Genomic DNA, 19,630 nt, shown 5'->3' with positions numbered 1-19,630 from the left:
CACCATGTGCATTTACTTCAGGATGACTCGTAACAGATTTAACAGATAATCCTCCGACATTTTCGCAACCTCCAACGGGATCCCATCACTGACCACATCTCCCCTTTCGGCTTTCCGCAGAGACCGCTCCCTCCGTAACTCCCTGGTCAATTCATCCCTTCCTTCCCAAACCACTACCTCTCTGGTACTTTCCCTTGCAACCGCAGGAAATGCTACACTTGTCACTTTATCTCCCCCCTTGACTCCATCCAAGCAGTCTTTCCAGGTGAGGCAGAGGTTCACCTGCACCTCCTCCAACCTCATCTATTGCATCCGCTGCTCTAGGTGTCAGCTGCTCTACATCGGTGAGACCAAGCGTAGGCTTGGCGATCGCTTCGCCCAACACCTCCGCACAGTTCGCAATAACCAACCTGATCTCCTGGTGGCTCAGCACTTCAACTCCCCCTCCCATTCCCAATCTGACCTTTCTGTCCTGGGCCTCCTCCATGGCCAGAGTGAGCACCATCGTAAATTGGAGGAGCAGCACCTCAGTGGTATGAACATTGACTTCTCCAATTTCAGGTAGTCCTTGCTTTCCCCCACCTTCCCCTCCCCTTCCCAGCTTTCCTACTGTCTCTGTCTCTTCCTTTCTTCTTCCTGCCCACCCCCACATCAGTCTGAGGAAGAGCCACGACCCGAAACGTCACCTATCCCTTCGCTCCATAGATGCTGCCTCACCCGCTGAGTTTCTCCAGCATTTTTGTCCACCTCAGGATAACTCTTGATCTGGAATGCTTTTTCCCAATACAGAAGACACGAAGAGTCTAGTGCGCTTATTGAAATATATAAGATTATTAAGGGTTTGCACACGCTAGAGGCAGGAAACATGTTCCCGATGTTGGGGGAGTCCAGAACCAGGGGCTACAGTTTAAGAATAAGGGGCAAGCCATTTAGAACGGAGACAAGGAAACACTTTTTCTCACAGAGAGTGGTGAGTCTGTGGAATTCTCTGCCTCAGAGGGAGGTGGAGGCCGGTTCTCTGGGTGCTTTCAAGAGAGAGCTAGATCGGGCTCTTAAAGATAGCGGAGTCAGGGGATATGGGGAGAAGGCAGGAACGGGGTACTGATTGTGGATGATCAGCCATGATCACATTGAATGGCAGTGCTGGCTCGAAGGGCCGAATGGCCTACTCCTGCACCTATTGTCTATTTCTCCAATAATCTTCATGAGGAAACATGCATGAGGATTTTCCTTCCAAGCCAAACCAGGATTAGGGAGAATAATGGTCGCAGAGGAGCATGTTTGGGAAGGAAGCATGGAGACAGGCCCTTCGGCCCAACTTGCCCGCACCGACCAACATGCCCCATCTACACTTGTCCCACCTACTTATGTTTGGCCCATATCTCTCTAAACCTATCCTATCCATGTACCTGTTCACATGTCTATTAAGCGTTGTGATAGTCCCTTGCCTCAACTGGCAGCTTGTTGCATACACCCACCACCCTTTGTGTAACCAAGTTACCCCTCAGCTCCCAATTAAATCTTTCCCTCTGCATGCAGAGTGGATTAGTTTAATCTGGCATTATGATAGGCACAAAATGCTGGAGTAACTCAGCGGGACAGGCAGCATCTCTGGAGAGAAGGAGTAGGTGACTTTTCAGGACATGACCCTTCTTCAGACTAATCTGGCATTATATCTGACATGGACATTGTGGGCTGAAGGGCCTGTTCCCATGCTCTATTGGCTACTCCCTCCTTCCCCCCTCTCCCATCGGGAAAAAGGTGTAGAAGTGTGAAACCACACGCCTCCGGATTCAGGAACAGTTTCTTCCCAGATGTAATTAGGCAACTGAACCATCCTACCACAACTAGAGAGTGGTCCTGAACTGCTGTCTACCTCATGGAAACATAGAAAATAGGTGCAGGAGGAGGCCATTCGGCCCTTCGAGCAAGCACCGCCATTCATTGTGATCATGGCTGATTATCCCCAATCAGTACCCCGTTCCTGCCTTCTTCCCACATCCCTTGATTCCACTAGCCCCTAGAGCTCTATCTACCTCATTGAAGACCCTTGGACTGCCTTTGATCGTTATTCTCTTTATCATACAACTGTACACTGTGAACGGCTTGACTGTAATCATGTATTTTCTTTCCGCTGGCTGGCTAGCGTGACAATTAACTAAACTAAACTAATGTAGTGAAGATAGACACAGAATGCTGGAGTAACTCAGCGAGACAGGCAGCATCTCTGGATCGAAGGAATGGGTGATGTTTCAGGTCGAGATCCTTCTTCGTCTTGCCACGAAACGTCCCCCATTCCTTCTCTCCAGAGATGCTGCCTGTCCCGCTGAGTTACTCCAGCATTCTGTGTCTATCTTCGGTGTAAACCAGCATCTGCGGTTGCTTCCTCAGCTAATGCAGTGGATGTCATCCCTTGTTGCCAATAGACAATAGACAATAGGTGCAGGAGGAGGCCATTTGGCCCTTCGAGCCAGCACCGCCATTCAATGTGGCTGATCATCCCCAATCAGTACCCCATATCCCCCGACTCTGCTATTTTTAAGAGCCCTATCCAGCTCTCTCTTGAAAGCATCCAGTGAACCTGCCTCCACCGCCCTCTGAGGCAGAGAATTCCACAGACTCACCACTCTCTGTGAGAAAAAGTGTTTCCTCGTCTCCATTCTAAATGGCTTACCCCTTATTCTTAAACTGTGGCCCCTGGTTACCCCAACATTCTGTGTCTATCTTCGGTGCAAAGCAGCATCTGCAGTTGCTTCCTCAGCTAATGCAGTGGATGTCATCATCCCTTGTTGACGAATGAAGCTTGGTTTTGTTTTGCCGGCGTAATGTGGGTCCCGCGGCTGAATGGGAGCACGCGTCGAGCTTACCGGTGAGCAGCCGCAGCCTGCACTGATCCACCAGCCTCTGGCAGTACTGCACCTCCACCCGCAGGTCCCGCAGGGCGTTAAAGTCGCAGCGGTACTGCCGCTTCAGGTCCTTCAGCTGAATGATCAGGTTGAACTCGTCCTCGTCAACCACCGGCTCGTCGTGTTCATTCTTGTACTCGCCTGTCACAATGTGCACAAGGGTCAAGTCAGGTTTTGAATTTAGTTTATTAGAAGCAATTGTACAAGAATAAAGCAATCGACGTGAAAGTTAATCAATTTTCGTACAGCCTGATTTTTAACATTAATACATCAAACAAAAAAGAAAAAGAGAAAAAAGGAAAAATGAAGAAAAAGAAGAAAAATGAAAAAGAGAGAAGAAAAGACCCCTAAACTACCAAAGATGTGCGAGAAGAAAGAAGAGAAATGAGAAAAAAAAGACGGAGATATGCCCCGCTGTACCCCCCCCCCCCCCACCCCCCCCACCCCCCCACCCCCCCCACCCCCCCTCACCCATCCCTAACATCGGTTTTAAATTTGTGTTCAAACATTCTGTTGTTGAAGAAATTCAGTGAAAGGAGACCATGTTTTGGAGAATTTATATGCTTTTTCCAGCCAAAACAAGCCTAATGTTTTCTAAATGTAGTGTCTCGGACATGTCAGTAATCCACATCTTCACTGTGGGAACTGTTGTCTTTTTTCCAGAATTTGAGTATGTTTTTTTGCAGTTATTAGGCCGTAGTCAAGGACAAGTTCAAGTTATTGCCACCAATTGAGGTACAGGTGAATTTGACTTACCATGCAGCCAGTCACACAATCTAAAAGAGCACAATACACAATAGAATACAACATGAACATCCACCACAGTGGAATCAACATTCTTCACTGTGGTGGAAGGCAATAACAATAACATTGCTATTGAGGGAGTGCAGCGTAGGTTTACAAGGTTAATTCCCGGGATGGCGGGACTGTCATATTCTGAGAGAATGGAGCGGCTGGGCTTGTACACTCTGGAATTTGGAAGGATGAGAGGATATCTTATTGAAACTTATAAGATTACTAGACCAAGTGCAGACCCGTTGGGTCTGTTCCCCCAACGTGCGGTTGTGGGGGGGGGGGGGGGGAGGCGGCATGCATCGTCACACACACTAATTATCCCATCCCCCCCCGCACTCACGCTAATTACCCCCTTGATATTATATTAATATTATTAATTTGCTCCTTTTACCCCATAACCACACTATCTACTGACGCACAGCCCCCAACTTGCAGTCACATCTAGAGAGGGGGGAGGGGGGGGGGGCGGGGTAGAGAGGGAGGGCAGAGAGAGAAGGGGCAGAGACAGAGAGAGAGACAGAAACATAGAGAGAGGGACAAGAGGGAGAGGGGGTGGAGAGGAGGAGAAGAGGAAGGGTGGGTGACGTGGAAAGGTTGGGGAGGAGGGGGGGAGTAGCGAGAGAGGGTGAGAGTGAGGTGGGGAGGAGTTGGGGAGCAGGAGGGGAGGGGGGGTGGGGGGGGGAGAGGGGGGGGAAGAGGGGGGGAGAGAGGGGGGGAGAGAGGGGAGGGAGAGAGGGCGGGAGAGAGGGAGAGAGGGGGGGCGGGAGGGGGAGGGAGAGGGAGAGAGGGGGGAGAGAGGGGGGGGGAGAGGGGGGGGAGAAGGGGGGGGGAGAGGGGGGTGGGGGAGTGAGAGGGGGGGGGACGAGGGGGGAGCCAGGGGGGGGACGAGAGGGGGGGGGAGAGAGACGAGACGGTGGGGGGGACCTGAGATGGGGGGGAGGGGGGGGGAGAGAGGGGGGGAGAGACGGGCGGGGAGGAGGGGGGGATACAGAGAGGGGGGGGGAGGACGGGGGGAGAGGGAGGCGGGGGGAGAAGAGGGGGGGGAGAGGGAGGCGGAGGGAGAGAGGGGGGGGGACCGAGAGGGCGGGGGGGGGAGGGGACCAGAGGGGGGGGGGAGAGAGGGGGGGGTGAGAGCGAGGGGGGGGAGAGAGGGGGGGGACAGGAGAGCGAGGGGGGAAGAGCGGGGGGGATGAGAGGAGGGCGGAGAGATGGGATCGCGAGGGGAGGGGGCTGAGGAGAGAGGGGGGGCGGAGGGGGGGGAGGGGGGGGGGGGGACGAGAGCGGGGGGGGGCGAGAGGGGGGGAGAGAGCGGGGGGAGAGGGGGGGGAGGAGGGGTGGGAGGGGAGGGGGGAGAGAGGGGGGGAGAGGAGGGGGGAGAGGAGAGGAGAGGGGGGGGAGAGGAGAGGGGGGGGGAGAGGAGAGGGGGGGGGAGAGGACGGGGAGAGGGGGGGAGAGGAGCGAAGAGGGGGGGGAGAGGAGAGGAGAGGGGGGGAGGAGAGGAGGGGGAGAGGAGAGGAGGGGGGAGGAGAGGAGGGGGGAGAGGGAGGAGGGGGGAAGGAGGGGGGAGAGGAGAGGAGGGGGGAGAGGAGGAGGGAGAGGAGAGGAGGGGGGAGAGGAGAGGAGGGGGAGAGAGGAAAGGAGAGGGGGGAGAGGAGAAAGAGAGGGGGGGAGGAGAAAGAGGGGGGGGGATGGAGAGGGGAGAGGAGAAGGGGGGGATGGGGAGAGAGGTGGGGAGAGAGAGGAGGGGAGAGAGAGAGAGAAAGGGAAAGAGATGGGGGGGAGAGAGAGAGAAAGAGAGAGGGATAGGGAGAGAGAGAGGTGGGGAGTGAGAGGAGGGGAGAGAGAAAGAGAGTGCCTTTGTACTTCAACCCAAACCCCTCAAACAACCATTTGCAGGCAGTGCTTTTTTATTTCAAACTAACCATATTTTCATTTCCAAACCACATTAAGGGTACTTACTCACAGGTGTGACGACATTTGTTCAGTGTCATTCAGAGCTCAGAGTGACAGAGACTAATTGACAGAGCTCCATCTTGATGAGAGACTGATTGAGGCACACCACTTCCTGGTTTTATAGTCCCTCCCTTTCCCTCCAGCAGGGGCAGCAGAGAGAATGGGAATTTAAAAACATTAATATCTCCGTCATTTTTCATCGACGGGAAAAATCATCGGCACACATGTGACGGAGGGGGGCTCTGAGCAAGGTGGCCAAAAATAACGGCCGTAGGTGGCGGCGTTCCCTCGGAAATCGCAGCACAGAAGGCCAAAAGCGGTCAAGAACAGAGATTTAGTAATATAGATTAAGGGTTTGGCCACGCTAGAGGCAGGAAACATGTTCCCGATGTTGGGGGAGTCCAGAACCAGGGGCCACAATTTAAGAACAAGGGGTAAGCCATTTAGAACAGAGATGAGGAAACACTTTTTCTCACAGAGAGTGGTGAGTCTGTGGAATTCTCGGTGGAGGCCGGTTCTCTGGATATTTTCAAGAGAGAGCTAGATGGGGCTCTTAAAGATAGCGGAGTCAGGGGATATGGGGAGAAGGCAGGAGCGGGGTACTGATTGGGGATGATCAGCCATGATCACATTGAATGGCGGTGCTGGCTTGAAGGGCCGAATGGCTACTCCTGCACCTATTGTCGATTGTCTATAACGTTCAGTAAGTCCTCCTCCTTTGTTCATCCGTGGTCGGGACCATGAACCCTCACCAGTCGCTGCTACGGATGGCTGCGGAGAGTTCATGGCCCTGTAAAGACTACAAAGACTATGAGTTGTTTAAGAAAGAATTGCAGATGCTGGAAAAATCGAAGGTAGACAAAAATGCTGAATAAACTTAGCGGGTGAGGCAGCATCTATGGAGCGAAGGAATAGGTGACGTTTCGGGTCGAGATCCTTCTCCAGGCTGATGTGGGGGGGGGGGGGGGGGGGGGGGGGAAGAAAAAAGGAAGAGGCGGAGACAGTGGGCTGTGGGAGAGCTGGGAAGGGGAGGGGAAGGAGGGAGAAAGCAAGGACTACCTGAAATTGGAGAAGTCAATGTTCATACCACTGGGGTGTAAACTACCCAAGCAGGATATGAGGTGCTGCTCCTCCAATTTACGGTGGGACTCACTCTGGACATGGAGGAGGCCCAGGACAGAAAAGTCGGATTCGGAATGGGAGGGGGAGTTGAAGTGCTGAGCCCCTGGGAGATCGGGTTGGTTATTGCGAACTGTGCGGAGGTGTTGGGCGAAGTGATCGCCAAGCCTGCGCTTGGTCTCACCCGATGTAGAGCAGTTGACACCTAGAGCAGCGGATGCCGAAACATGCCCTTCGGCTCACCGAGCCCGCACTGCCCAGCAGTCCCCACACATTAGGGACAATTTACAATTTTTACAGAAGCCAATTAATCTACAATCCTGTACATCTTTGGAGTGTGGGAGGAAACCGAAGCACCTGGAGAAAACCCACGTGGGTCACATGGAGAACGTATAAACTCCGTACAGACAGCACCCGTAGTCAGGATCGAACCTGGGTCTCTAGTGTTGTAAGGCTGCAAGTCTACCGCTGCGCCACAGTGCCGCACTTTACAGAGATATGGCACGTAAACAGGCCCTTCGGCCCATCAAGTCCGTGCCGGCCCACGATCCCCACACACTAACACTACACTACACACGCTAGGGACAATTTACACATACACCAAGCCAATTAACCTACAAACCTGTACGTCTTTGGAGTGTGGGGAGAAACCGGAGCACCCGGAGAAAACCCACGCAGGTCACGGGGAGAATGTACAATCTCTGTACAGACAGCACCCATAGTCAGGATCGAACCCAGGTCTCTGGCGCTGTAAGGCAGTACCTCTACCGCTGTGCCACCGTGCCGTTCAACAATATTTGAATCCAGCTTTAAAAAGTTAGGGCAATGAGATGGAGCAATGGAGCAATAATGAAAATGAAGGCAGCAGCAAAGGCAGACGCTGGTTTATAAAAAAAAGGCACAGAGTGCTGGAGTAACTCAGCGGGTCAGGCAGCATCCCTGGAGAACATGGATAGGTGATGTTTCAGGTCAGGACTCCACACAGGGAGAACGTGCAAACTCCACACAGAGAGAACGTGCAAACTCCACACAGTGAGAACGTGCAAACTCCACAAAGTGAGAACGTGCAAACTCCACACAGGGAGAACGTGCAAACTCCACACAGGGAGAACGTGCAAACTCCACAAAGTGAGAACGTGCAAACTCCACACAGAGAGAACGTGCAAACTCCACACAGAGAGAACGTGCAAACTCCACACAGAGAGAACGTGCAAACTCCACACAGGGAGAACGTGCAAACTCCACACAGGGAGAACGTGCAAACTCCACACAGAGAGAACGTGCAAACTCCACACAGAGAGAACGTGCAAACTCCACACAGAGAGAACGTGCAAACTCCACACTAGGAGAACGTGCAAACTCCACACAGGGAGAACGTGCAAACTCCACACAGGGAGAACGTGCAAACTCCACACTAGGAGAACGTGCAAACTCCACACAGGGAGAACGTGCAAACTCCACACAGAGGGAACGTGCAAACTCCACACAGGGAGAACGTGCAAACTCCACACAGAGAGAACGTGCAAACTCCACACAGAGAGAACGTGCAAACTCCACACAGGGAGAACGTGCAAACTCCACACAGGGAGAACGTGCAAACTCCACACTAGGAGAACGTGCAAACTCCACACAGAGAGAACGTGCAAACTCCACACAGGGAGAACGTGCAAACTCCACACAGAGGGAACGTGCAAACTCCACACAGGGAGAACGTGCAAACTCCACACAGGGAGAACGTGCAAACTCCACACAGAGGGAACGTGCAAACTCCACACAGGGAGAACGTGCAAACTCCACACAGGGAGAACGTGCAAACTCCACACAGGGAGAACGTGCAAACTCCACACAGGGAGAACGTGCAAACTCCACACAGAGGGAACGTGCAAACTCCACACAGATTACCACAGAGGGAATGTGCAAACCACAAAGTTGTTTTACCAGGTGTTTCAGGTAACTATGGTGCGGGCATTGGCAAAGGTGCGTACAACAGAAGAATGAAGAATTGTAATTTTTAGTTGGTTCAACAGGTCAGTGATGAGGTGTAGGGTGAATGTGGAATCATACCACTGCCATTCCCTAAGTTCACAAGTTCTAGCAGCATAATTAGGCCATTCGACCCATCAAGTCTACTCCGCCATTCAATCATGGTTGATCTTTCCCTCTCAACCCCATTCTCCTCCTTCTCCCCATAACCTCTGGCCCGTACTAATCAAGAATCCGTCAATAGAAACAAAAAGCTGGAGTAACTTAGCGGGACAGGTAGCATCTCTGGAGAGAAGGAATGGGTGACGCAACCGGATGTTCAGCACTTCAACTCCCCCTCCCATTCCCAATCTGACCTGGGCCTCCTCCATTGTCCAGAGTGAGGCCCAGCGCAAATTGGAGGAACGGCACCTCATATTTTGCTTGGGCAGCTTACACCCCAGCGGTATGAATATTGACTTATCTAACTTCAAATGGCCCTTGCTTTCCCTCTCTCCCCATCCCCTCCCCCTTCCCAGTTCTTCCACCAGTCTTACTGCCTCCGACTACATTCTATATCTGTCCCGCCCACTCCCCTGACATTAGTCTGAAGAAGGGACTCGAAGAAGACCCATTCCTTCTCTCCAGAGATGCCGCCTGTCCCGCTGAGTTACTCCTGCATTTTGTGTCTACCTTCGATTTAAACCAGCATCTGTAGTTCTTTCCCACACTTAAAATTATCCAGTGACTTGGCGTCCACAACCCTCTGTGGCAATGAATTCCACAGATTACTTGGTTTCCTGGTCCTCCAAAAATATTCCAAATTGAATTTAAACAGGAGGTGGCGGAGGGTGGACTTAAGCAAAAAAGGGTTCTTGGAGAAAAAGAGCTACCTTAAATTTAGTTGCATCTGGTTGGGTAACTAAGGTAGGGTGAAGACTATTCCATGCTTTAACTGTGTAAAGAAATTCCTCCTCATCTCCTTTCCTTGTTCTGGACTCCTTGGGGGAGTCCAGAACCAGGGGCCACAGTTTCAAGAATAAGGAGTAAGCCATTTAGAACGGAGACGAGGAAACACTTTTTCTCACAGAGAGTGGTGAGTCTGTGGAATTCTCTGCCTCAGAGGGCGGTGGAGGCCGGTTCTCTGGATGCTTTCAAGAGAGAGCTAGATAGGGATCTTAAAGATAGCGGAGTCAGGGGATATGGGGAGAAGGCAGGAACGGGGTACTGATTGGGGATGATCAGCCATGATCACATTGAATGGCGGTGTTGGCTCGAAGGGCCGAATGGCCTACTCCTGCACCTATTGTCTATAAAAGAACGTTCCTTTAATCTGAGGCTGTGGCCTCTGGTGATAGACTCTCCCACCAGTGGAAACTCATTCACTCTATCCGGGCCTTTCCCATGGACTAGCTCGTCACAGAGTGTGGAATTCAATTAAGTTTGTGCCTCGGAGAATCTGCGCGTTGTCCTTACGACGTTACCTTGAACGTGTCGCTCCCGTTTCTTGATGTTGAGTGAGCGATTGGTAATATCAATCTCTTCCTTGACGTTGTTGATGCGATCAGTTAAGTCCTTCATGTTTGCCTTCTTCTCAATGAGAATACGTTTATTCTCAATAAGGATACGATTAATCTCAGATCCTTTCTCTGCTTTGAACATGTCAAATATCTCCGACCTTCCTGGAGGAGTGCTGAGCCACGGAAATGAAAAACAGAAATCAGGAGAAAAACCAGAGCATAGAACAAACTCATGCCGTATAAAACTCTCTCTGCTAACTATTATGTTTAAGGTTCATTATGCTGGAAAGAAAATCGAAGGTAGACAAAAATGCTGAAGAAACTCAGCGGGTGAGGCAGCATCTATGGAGCGAAAGAATAGGTGACGTTTCAGGTCGAGACCCGAAACATCGCCTATTCCTTTGCTCCAAAGATGCTGCCTCACCCGCTGAGTTTCTCCAGCATTTTTGTCTACCTGCTGACTGTTATGTTTCCTTAGCTTTGAAGAATAGAAGAAAGAATAGAATGCAATTTATTGTCATTCAAACCTAGGTTTGAACGAAATATAATTTCTACAGTTTTTTACATTACAAAACAATCCAAGACCCACACTTAACATAAACATCCATCACAGTGAGTCTCCAACATCTCCTCACTGTGATGGAAGGTAAAGTCTTTATCACTTCCCTTTGTTCCTTCTCCCGTGGTCCAGCAGTCCAACTGCAGTGTCGAGGCCAACTGGGGCTCCGATGTTAAAGCCCCCGGCGGGCGATGGTAAGTCATGAGGCCGTTTAAGCCACGCCGGGCCATGTTAGGCCCTGGCTCCATGTCCTTAAACCCGCGATTCCAGCGGGAGAAGTCGTTCCATTGTGCTTCCCTTATCTCCAGAAATTCTGCCCTTACTTGGATTAGTTTAGTTTAGAGATACAGCTCTGAAACAGGGCCATCGGCCCACCGAGTCCGCGCTGACCAGCGATCCCCGCACGCCAACACTATCCGACACATGCCAGGGACAATTTACAATTTACAATTTAACCAAGCCAATTTAGGGTGACAATTTAGGGTGACTATTTTAATGCCGGTAATGAATAGAGAAGTAATTTCTTGGGATTTTGCACCCAGATTTTCCTTACAGCGTGGAAACATGCCCTTCGGCCCAACTTGTCCACATCGGCCATCGTCCCTTCAACACTATTCCCATCTGCCTGCGTTTGGCCCCTATCCCTCGAAACCTATCCTATCCATGTACCTGTCTAAATGTTTCTTAAACGTTGCGATAGTACCTGCCTCAACCTCCTCCCTCGGCAGCTCATTCCACACACCCATCCTGTGTGAAAAAGTTACCCCTTCAGGTTCCCATTAAATTCCCGCCCCCCCTCACCATAAACCTATGTCCTCTGCTTCATAAGGTCATTCGGCCCATCACATCTACGCCATTCAATCATGGCTGATCTATCTCTCCCTCCTAACCCCATTCTCCTGCCTTCTCCCTATAACCCCCGACACCAATCAAGAATCTAACTGTCTCCGCATTAAAAATATCCACTGACCTGGCCTCCACAGCCTCCACGCAATGAATTCCACAGATTCACCACCCTCTGACTAAAGAAATTCCTCCTCATCTCCTTCCTGAAGGAACATACTTTAATTCTGAGGCTGCGACCTCTAGTCCTAGACTCTCCCGCTAGTGGAAACATCCTCTCCACATCCACTCAATCCAGGCCTTTCACTATTCGATACGTTTCAATGAGGTCCCCCCGCTCACCCTTCTAATCTCCAGCGAGTACAGGCCCAGTGCCGACAACACTCATCATATGTTAACCCATGGTACACAAAATGCTGGGGAAACTCAGCGGGTGCAGCAGCATCCATGGAGCGAAGGAAATAGGTGACGTTTCGGGCCGAAACCCTTCTTCAGACTGATGGGGGGTGGGGGGGAGAAGGAAGGAAAAAGGGAGGAGGAGGAGCCCGAGGGCGGGGGGGATGGGAGGAGACAGCTCGAGGGTTAAGGAAGGGGAGGAGACAGCAAGGGCTAGCAAAATTGGGAGAATTCAACGTTCATGCCATCCGGACGCAAGCAACCCAGGCGGAATATGAGGTGCTGTTCCTCCAATTTCCGGTGTTGCTCACTCTGGCAATGGAGGGAGACCCAGGACAGAGAGGTCGGATTGGGAATGGGAGGGGGAGTTGAAGTGCTGAGCCACCGGAAGTTCAGGTAGGTTATTGCGGACCGAGCGGAGGTGTTCGGCGAAACGATCGCCCAACCTCCGCTTAGTCTCCCCGATGTAAATCAGCTGACATCTAGAGCAGCGGATGCAGTAGATGAGGTTGGAGGAGATACAGGTGAACCTTTGTCGCACCTGGAACGACTGCTTGGGTCCTGCGATATGTTAACCCATTCTCTGCCTCAGAGGGCGGGGGAGGCCGGTTCTCTGGATGCTTTCAAGAGAGAGCTAGATAAGGCTCTTAAAAATAGCGGAGTCAGGGGATATGGGGAGAAGGCAGGAACGGGGTACTGATTGTGGATGATCAGCCATGATCACATTGAATGGCGGTGCTGGCTCGAAGGGCCGAATGGCCTACTCCTGCCCCTATTGTCTATTCTCCATTCTCCTAATCTGGGCAAGAGACTCTACGTTTAGCCGATCTATCCCTCTCATGGTTTTATACACCAGTCTTAAATTGTACTTACGTAGGTCTGGCCTCCTCCATTTTGCCAATCGACTCGGAGCGTACAGAATCAATTATCGATGCCATGATCACTCTCGATCCGGTAGGTTTTGGAGAAACATCTTGTGCAGAATCTTTCGGTTGCTGCAACATTTCAGCATCTTTTCCCGAAACTGGAGGACGGTCCTTCTTGGTCGTACTAAAGTAAACACAGAGCGGGAGGGATTAGTCAACGCAGAGCAATACCTGCAGCTGCTGGTTAAAAACAAAAAAGGACAAAGTGCTGGAGTAACTCGGTGGGTCAGGCAGCATCTCCGGAGAACACAGCGCGGTGGCGTCGCTGCATCACAGCGCCAGAGGCCCAGGTTCGATCCCGACTACGGGTGCTGTCTGTACAGAGTTTTGTACGTTCTCCCCCGTGACCCGTGTGGGTTTTCTCCGAGATCTTCGGTTTCCTCCCACATTCCACACCTCCCACACATGTTTAATTGGCTTGGCATAAATGTAGAAAATTCCCCCTAGTGTGTGTAGGATGGTGTTAATGTGCGGGGATCGTTGGTCGGCGCGGACACAGTGGGCCGGAGGGTCTTTTTCCGTGCTGTATCTCTAAACCAAACTAAACTAAACAGCACAGTAGACACAGAGTGCTGGAGTAACTCAGCGGGTCAGGCAGCATCTGTGGAGAACATGGATAGGTGACGTTTCACAGAGTGCTGGAGTAACTCAGCGGGTCAGGCAGCATCTGTGGAGAACATGGATAGGTGACGTTTCACAGAGTGCTGGAGTAACTCAGCGGGTCAGGCAGCATCTGTGGAGAACATGGATAGGTGACGTTTCACAGAGTGCTGGAGTAACTCAGCGGGTCAGGCAGCATCTGTGGAGAACATGGATAGTTCGGGTTGGGAGGCTTGAGAGTCATACGCTGAGAGAATGGAGCAGCTGGGCTTGTACACTCTGGAGTTTAGAAGGATGAGAGGGCTAGATAGGGCTCTTAAAGATAGCGGAGTCAGGGGATATTGGGAGAAGGCAGGAACAGGGTACAGATTGTGGATGATCAGCCATGATCATATTGAATGGCAATGTTGGCTCGAAGGGCCGTATGGCCTACTCCTGTACCTATTGTCTATTGGGGGGGGGGGGTGAAACGTACAAACTCCAAACTGCAGGCAAGATGGCGCCCAACCCAGGCGACTCTATACGTGCTCGCCACAGAAGCAGATCTACAAACTCATCTTACACTCGCTCCACACGTAAATCTCTATTCCCTTATCATGTATCTGCACACTGTAAACGGCTTGATTGTAATAATGTATTGTCTTTCCGCTGACTGGTTAGCACGCAACAAAAGCTTTTCGCTGTGCCTCGGTACACGTGACAATAAACTAAAGTGAAACTGTGACTCCGTACAGACAAGCGCCCGTAGTCAGGGTCAAACCCGGGTCTCTGGCGCTGTAAGGCAGCAACTCTACCGCTGCACCACCGTGCTAGCCTGATGACTAGAGCGCATAGATTTAAGGTCAGATGGGTAATGTGTGCAGGGCAATATTTTTTGTACACAGAGCGTGGTGGGCACCTGGAACGTGCTGCAGGGAGTGCTGGCGGAAGCAGATATAATAATGGTTTTGAAGAGGCTTTTAGACAGGCACTTGGGTATGCGGGGAATGGGCGGAGGTGGATGACGATCAGAGAGAGACAACGTGGCATTGTGTTTGGTATAGACATCGTGGGCCAAAGGACCTGTTCCTGTGCTGTCCCGTTCTACATTCAGTGTTCAATAACCTTGTGTCGAGAATAGACAAGGAAAGTTCACAATCCATATCGCCAGCTGTTTGGTGGCAGCTGAGCATTAGGAAGGATGTTAAGGGCTGGGCGTCATTTGCACGTAATTTATGCAACATCATTTACGCATCACGACACACGGACGCGCGCATTACGCACGCATGGTGCGTGGTGACGTACGCAGTGACCCAGGATTTTGGGATGTACAAAATCTTCGTGCACAAATGACGCCCAAGTGTGACAGGGCCATGAAGGTCAGCATGAAGTTGGTGGAGAGCAAAGATCCTATAGCGAGCAAGATTGATCACTCGACGAAAAAGACGTAGTACGGTCATGGGCAGATTCATGGGTAATTTTAGGCCCCATTTCCGTAACCGGCTTCCGTCTCCGCACCAAAGATCCCGTAGCGGAGCAAAGATACTAGTGCGGAGACGGAAGCCGGTTACGGAAACATCCTCGTAAAAATAAAAGTTATTTGGTAAAAATCTTCTCCTCATTTTCAGAATTATAATTTATTAACACAAACTGTTCCCCCGCAACGTAGATTACACTGCGAGTCGGGTCGGGTTATGTAAATGGATGAAAAAAAGGCCCACGTTCCGCTCCGTAGCGTACTACACGTCAGCCCATTGCATTTAGCAGGAGTGGTCTATCTTGGATCTTTGGTGGAGAGTACCAGGGAAGCTATTTCATATTAGTTTGTACAGTTCCTTGATTGTCGCCTTTTCACACCGTACATTCTCTTTGTCCCCTCCTATCCGTCTCTCCCCTGACTCTCAGTCTGAAGAAGGGTCTCCCACTCGAAACGTCACCCATTCCTTCTCTCCAGTGATGCTGCCTGTCCCGCTGAGTTACTCCAGCTTTTTGTGTCTATCTTCATCACAGTTTATAGTTACACGACAAGTAACTTAGAGTCACCAATTCACATCCTATCTTGGGATGTGGGAGGAAACCAGAGCAAGGCAAGCCAAGTTTAGTTTAGAGATACAGCGCAGGTATAATACAGCGCAGTATAATACCAGGGACTCAAAGAATAAAATCTCATTATATGCAGACGATATACTTTTATATATTACAAAGTCACAAACGAGCATACCAAATTTATTAAATTTAATAGAGGAATTTGGGTCTTTTTCTGGATATAGAATAAACTGGAATAAAAGTGAAATCATGACATTAAAACCTCAAGAACCTACACACTTATTGAAGTTCCCCTTTAAAATCGCAACAGAAAAATTTAAATATTTGGGTATTCAGATTACTAGAAAATATAAAGCATTATTCAACACTAATTTCATACCTTTATTAAATAAACTTAATACGCTGATCAAATTTTGGAAAATACTTCCCTTATCATTATTAGGTAGAATAAATGCAATAAAAATGATCTTCCTACCACAATTACTATACCTATTTCAGTCTATACCGGTATATATACCAAAATATATATTTTTTAAATTAGACTCTAATATTACTAATTATATTTGGGACAATAGATCACATAGAATCACAAAAAAACACTTATGTAAACCAAAAGAGGTCGGGGGACTTTCACTTCCGAATTTTATGTATTATTACTGGGCAGCGCATATTAAGAATATGATTTATTCGTTGGATAGTTCTACCCAACAGACAGAATGGATAAAAATGGAGAAGGAGGATTGCCATCCTTGTAATATAGGAACGATCCTCTTCTCCCCAAAAAAACTGAATAACACAATATATAAGAAGAACCCAATTATATATGGTACAATAAGAATTTGGAAACAAATAAAATTATCTTTAAAATTAAGAGATCTATCATTGCTAATGCCAATAGCGAATAACCCTTTATTTAAACCATCTCTTATTGATAAAACATATAACCAATGGGAAAGTCTTGGAATTAGGATCAGGGATATGTACGAAATGGGAAACCTATCATTCCAACAATTACAATTAAAATTTAAACTGAAAAACAACCAATATTTTAAATATCTTCAGATTTGCGATTTCATGAAAAAATATATACAAGGATATCAAAAAATAATTCCTGAATTATTGGAAGAAGCAATGAATATTGAAGCTGACTCACAAAAATTAATATCATATTTATATAATAGTATTCTAAATATAGATCTACCATCGACAGAGGTACTTAGAGAAGAGTGGGAACGGGAACTAATGATAAAAATCACGAAGGTTACATGGGAAAAATACTTGATATATATTCACAAATGTTCGATTAATGTAAGACATAATCTAATTCAATTTAAAATTGTACATAGATTATATTATTCAAAAACAAGATTGAACAAATTCTATCCAAATATATCCGCCACTTGTGATAAATGTCTAGCCCAAAATGCAACTATAACACACTCCTTAGTTTCCTGCATAAAACTTTATAGATTTTGGAATTATATTTTTGAAATATTTACAAAATTATTCAAGGCAAGAATGGAACCTAATACTGAAATGATTATATTTGGCGTAATGGAAGATGGGAATAAATTGAACACATCTCAAAATCTATTCTTTAACTATGGTTTAATAATAGCAAAAAAATTAATACTTAAATTTTGGAAAAATACATCAATACCAACGCTTAAAATGTGGATTGCAAGTATGTTGGACACCGCTCATCTTGAGGAAATGCGATTCCTCCTAATGGATAAATCAGACCAATTCATAACGAGTTGGTCTCTATTCGTCGTTTTTTTGGAATCATATGGTGCAACACAGGGTCCCTACCTGGTCGGAGAGGCAGCTTTTCTCCGGGCTGCAGCTTTGACCCGTCCTCGCGGCCTACCAGCGGGCCTGGAGTGGCGTTTCCTGTCGGGGACCGCCCAGAACCTCGGCTTCGGCGGCGGCACAGCGCTGGAGCGCTATCGCAGAGCGGAGCGGGTGATGCCTTACCCGGGTCGCCGCGCTGGAGCACCGGTGAGCTGGAGATCACTGAGGAAAACATCACGGAGCTGCGGGACTGTGGAGCGACCAGCTGCGGGCGGCGGCGCTGACTTTACACCGGGAGCCTGGGATCTCTAGATGAGATCGCCAGTTGTGGAGCTCCAACCGGCGTGGCCTTGTTGGCTTCGGAAGCCGTGGCCTCCAGTACGGAAGCGGCCATTCCAGGGTTTCCAAGCCGCTGAGAGGACTCTCCCGACGCCGGAGCAACATCACCCAGCGAGAACGGCCAGGAACATCGGGCCTCCGTAGAGGCAACTGTGGAGGCCTCAATGGGCCCGACTATGGGTGAACTGGGGTTGGGGACTGGACTTTGTGCCTTCCCTCATGGTGGGAACCATTGTGGGGGGGATGTTCTTTATGTTTAAAACTCTTATTAATGTTATGTCTGTATTCCTTCTTTATGTGCTGCAAAATGGCAAGAAGCATTTCACTTCAATACACCTAGGTGTATGTGAATGTGACCAATAAAATACCTTTGATACCTTTGAATTGTAAAAAATAACTGTTTCAGGACTGGACGAGGGTTGGTCAAGATTATAAATAATGATCTCCTTTTTTTATTTTATTTTATTTTTTCTATTTTCTCTTTCTCAACTTTCTTCATTCACTCGTTTTCTTTCTTCCCACACTATATATTTCACATCTTTCTATCCTTTACTATCTAACTTCTTTTTCTTATTCTAATCTTTTTTCAATGTAACAAAAAAAAAAAAAAGAAGTTGTACATAAAATGTATTATGAAAATATATATTAGGCACTTTGGTGCCATATGATTGTACTTACTTCTAATAAAATAAAAAATTAAAAAAAAAAAGAGATACAGCACAGAAACAGGCCCTTCGGCCCACTGAGTCCGTGCGAGGGACAATTCACAATCTTTACCGAACACAATTAACCTACAAATAACGTATAAAAGAACACAAAAAAAGCCTAGCATCTGGCATATGTGATAGCTACAGAGAATACCAAAGCAAAACGCTTGCAAATCTATCTAGATCCAACTTTCATGAGCTTTGCAGTTTCTTAAAAGCCGACAGCATTGAAATAAGGAATTGACAATATTGAATAATAACTTTCGCAGCCCAGCCCATCACACAACCAACCTCCCTTCCATTGACTCCGTTTATACCTCACGCTGCCTCGGCAAGGCCAGCAGCATAATCAAGGACAAGTCGCACCCCGGCCACTCCCTTCTTCTCCCCTCAGGCAAGATGTACAGAAGTGTGAAAACGCACACCTCCAGATTCAGGGAGAGTTTCTTCCCAGCTGTTATCAGGCAACTGAATAATCCTACCACAATCACAGAGCAGTCCTGAACTACTATCTACCTTATTGGTGACCCTCGGACTATCCTTGATCGGACTTTGCTGACTTTACCTTGCAGTAAACGTTATTCCCTTATCATGTATCTGTACACTGTAAACGGCTCGATTGTAATCACGTATAGTCTTTCTGCTGGGGGGTGGGAGATTGCAACCTTCACGTGGTCCACCCTGTTTCGACTGAATGCAATCAACCCGGCGTGCACAATCAAATAAGATCAAATAGAACAAGTTGTCCTACAACTTTAGCCTGTGCACGCCATACGCAAGAAGAAGAAGAATAGCATGCAACAAAAGTTTTTCACCGTACCTTGTACACGTGACAATAAACTAACCTGAACTGTACAGCAATATTTAGGAGAGGTAGAAATCCTAAAGGAATGAAGATTATTGCCTCTGTGAAGCTTGTGTTTTATTGGCATTGTAATTACAAGCAATTTCCAGAGAATGATTTGTTAAACATGGAAATATAAGGAAGCATGGATTAGTTTAGTTTAGTTTATTGTCACGTGTACCGAGGTACAGTGAAAAGCTTTTGTCGTGTGCTATCCAGACTGTACATGATTGCAATTGAGCCGCCCACGGACACAGGATAAAGGGAATAACGCTTAGTGTATGATAAGATAGTCAGAGGGTCTCCAATGAGGTAGATGGAAGGTCAGGACTGCACTATAGT

General features: G+C 48.6%; 1 protein-coding gene across 2 annotated transcripts in view; it reads right to left on the bottom strand.

The window, feature by feature from the left end:
• Positions 1-19,630, bottom strand: part of kif9 (kinesin family member 9) — a 129,065-nt gene that overhangs the window by 14,913 nt on the left and 94,522 nt on the right. For both annotated transcript variants that reach the window (XM_033020296.1, XM_033020297.1), the window contains 3 exons: positions 12,927-13,103; positions 10,220-10,428; positions 2,868-3,047 (listed from right to left, as the gene is read on the bottom strand). In XM_033020296.1, the coding sequence (XP_032876187.1) occupies positions 2,868-3,047; positions 10,220-10,428; positions 12,927-13,103 (566 nt within the window). The remainder of the gene's footprint in view (positions 1-2,867; positions 3,048-10,219; positions 10,429-12,926; positions 13,104-19,630) is intronic.

This window comes from Amblyraja radiata, chromosome 4 (genome assembly GCF_010909765.2).
Source record: "Amblyraja radiata isolate CabotCenter1 chromosome 4, sAmbRad1.1.pri, whole genome shotgun sequence".
Lineage (NCBI taxonomy): Eukaryota > Metazoa > Chordata > Chondrichthyes > Rajiformes > Rajidae > Amblyraja > Amblyraja radiata.
The sequence above is the reverse complement of the archived record's forward strand: the minus strand, read 5'-3'. Positions and strand labels throughout refer to the sequence as shown.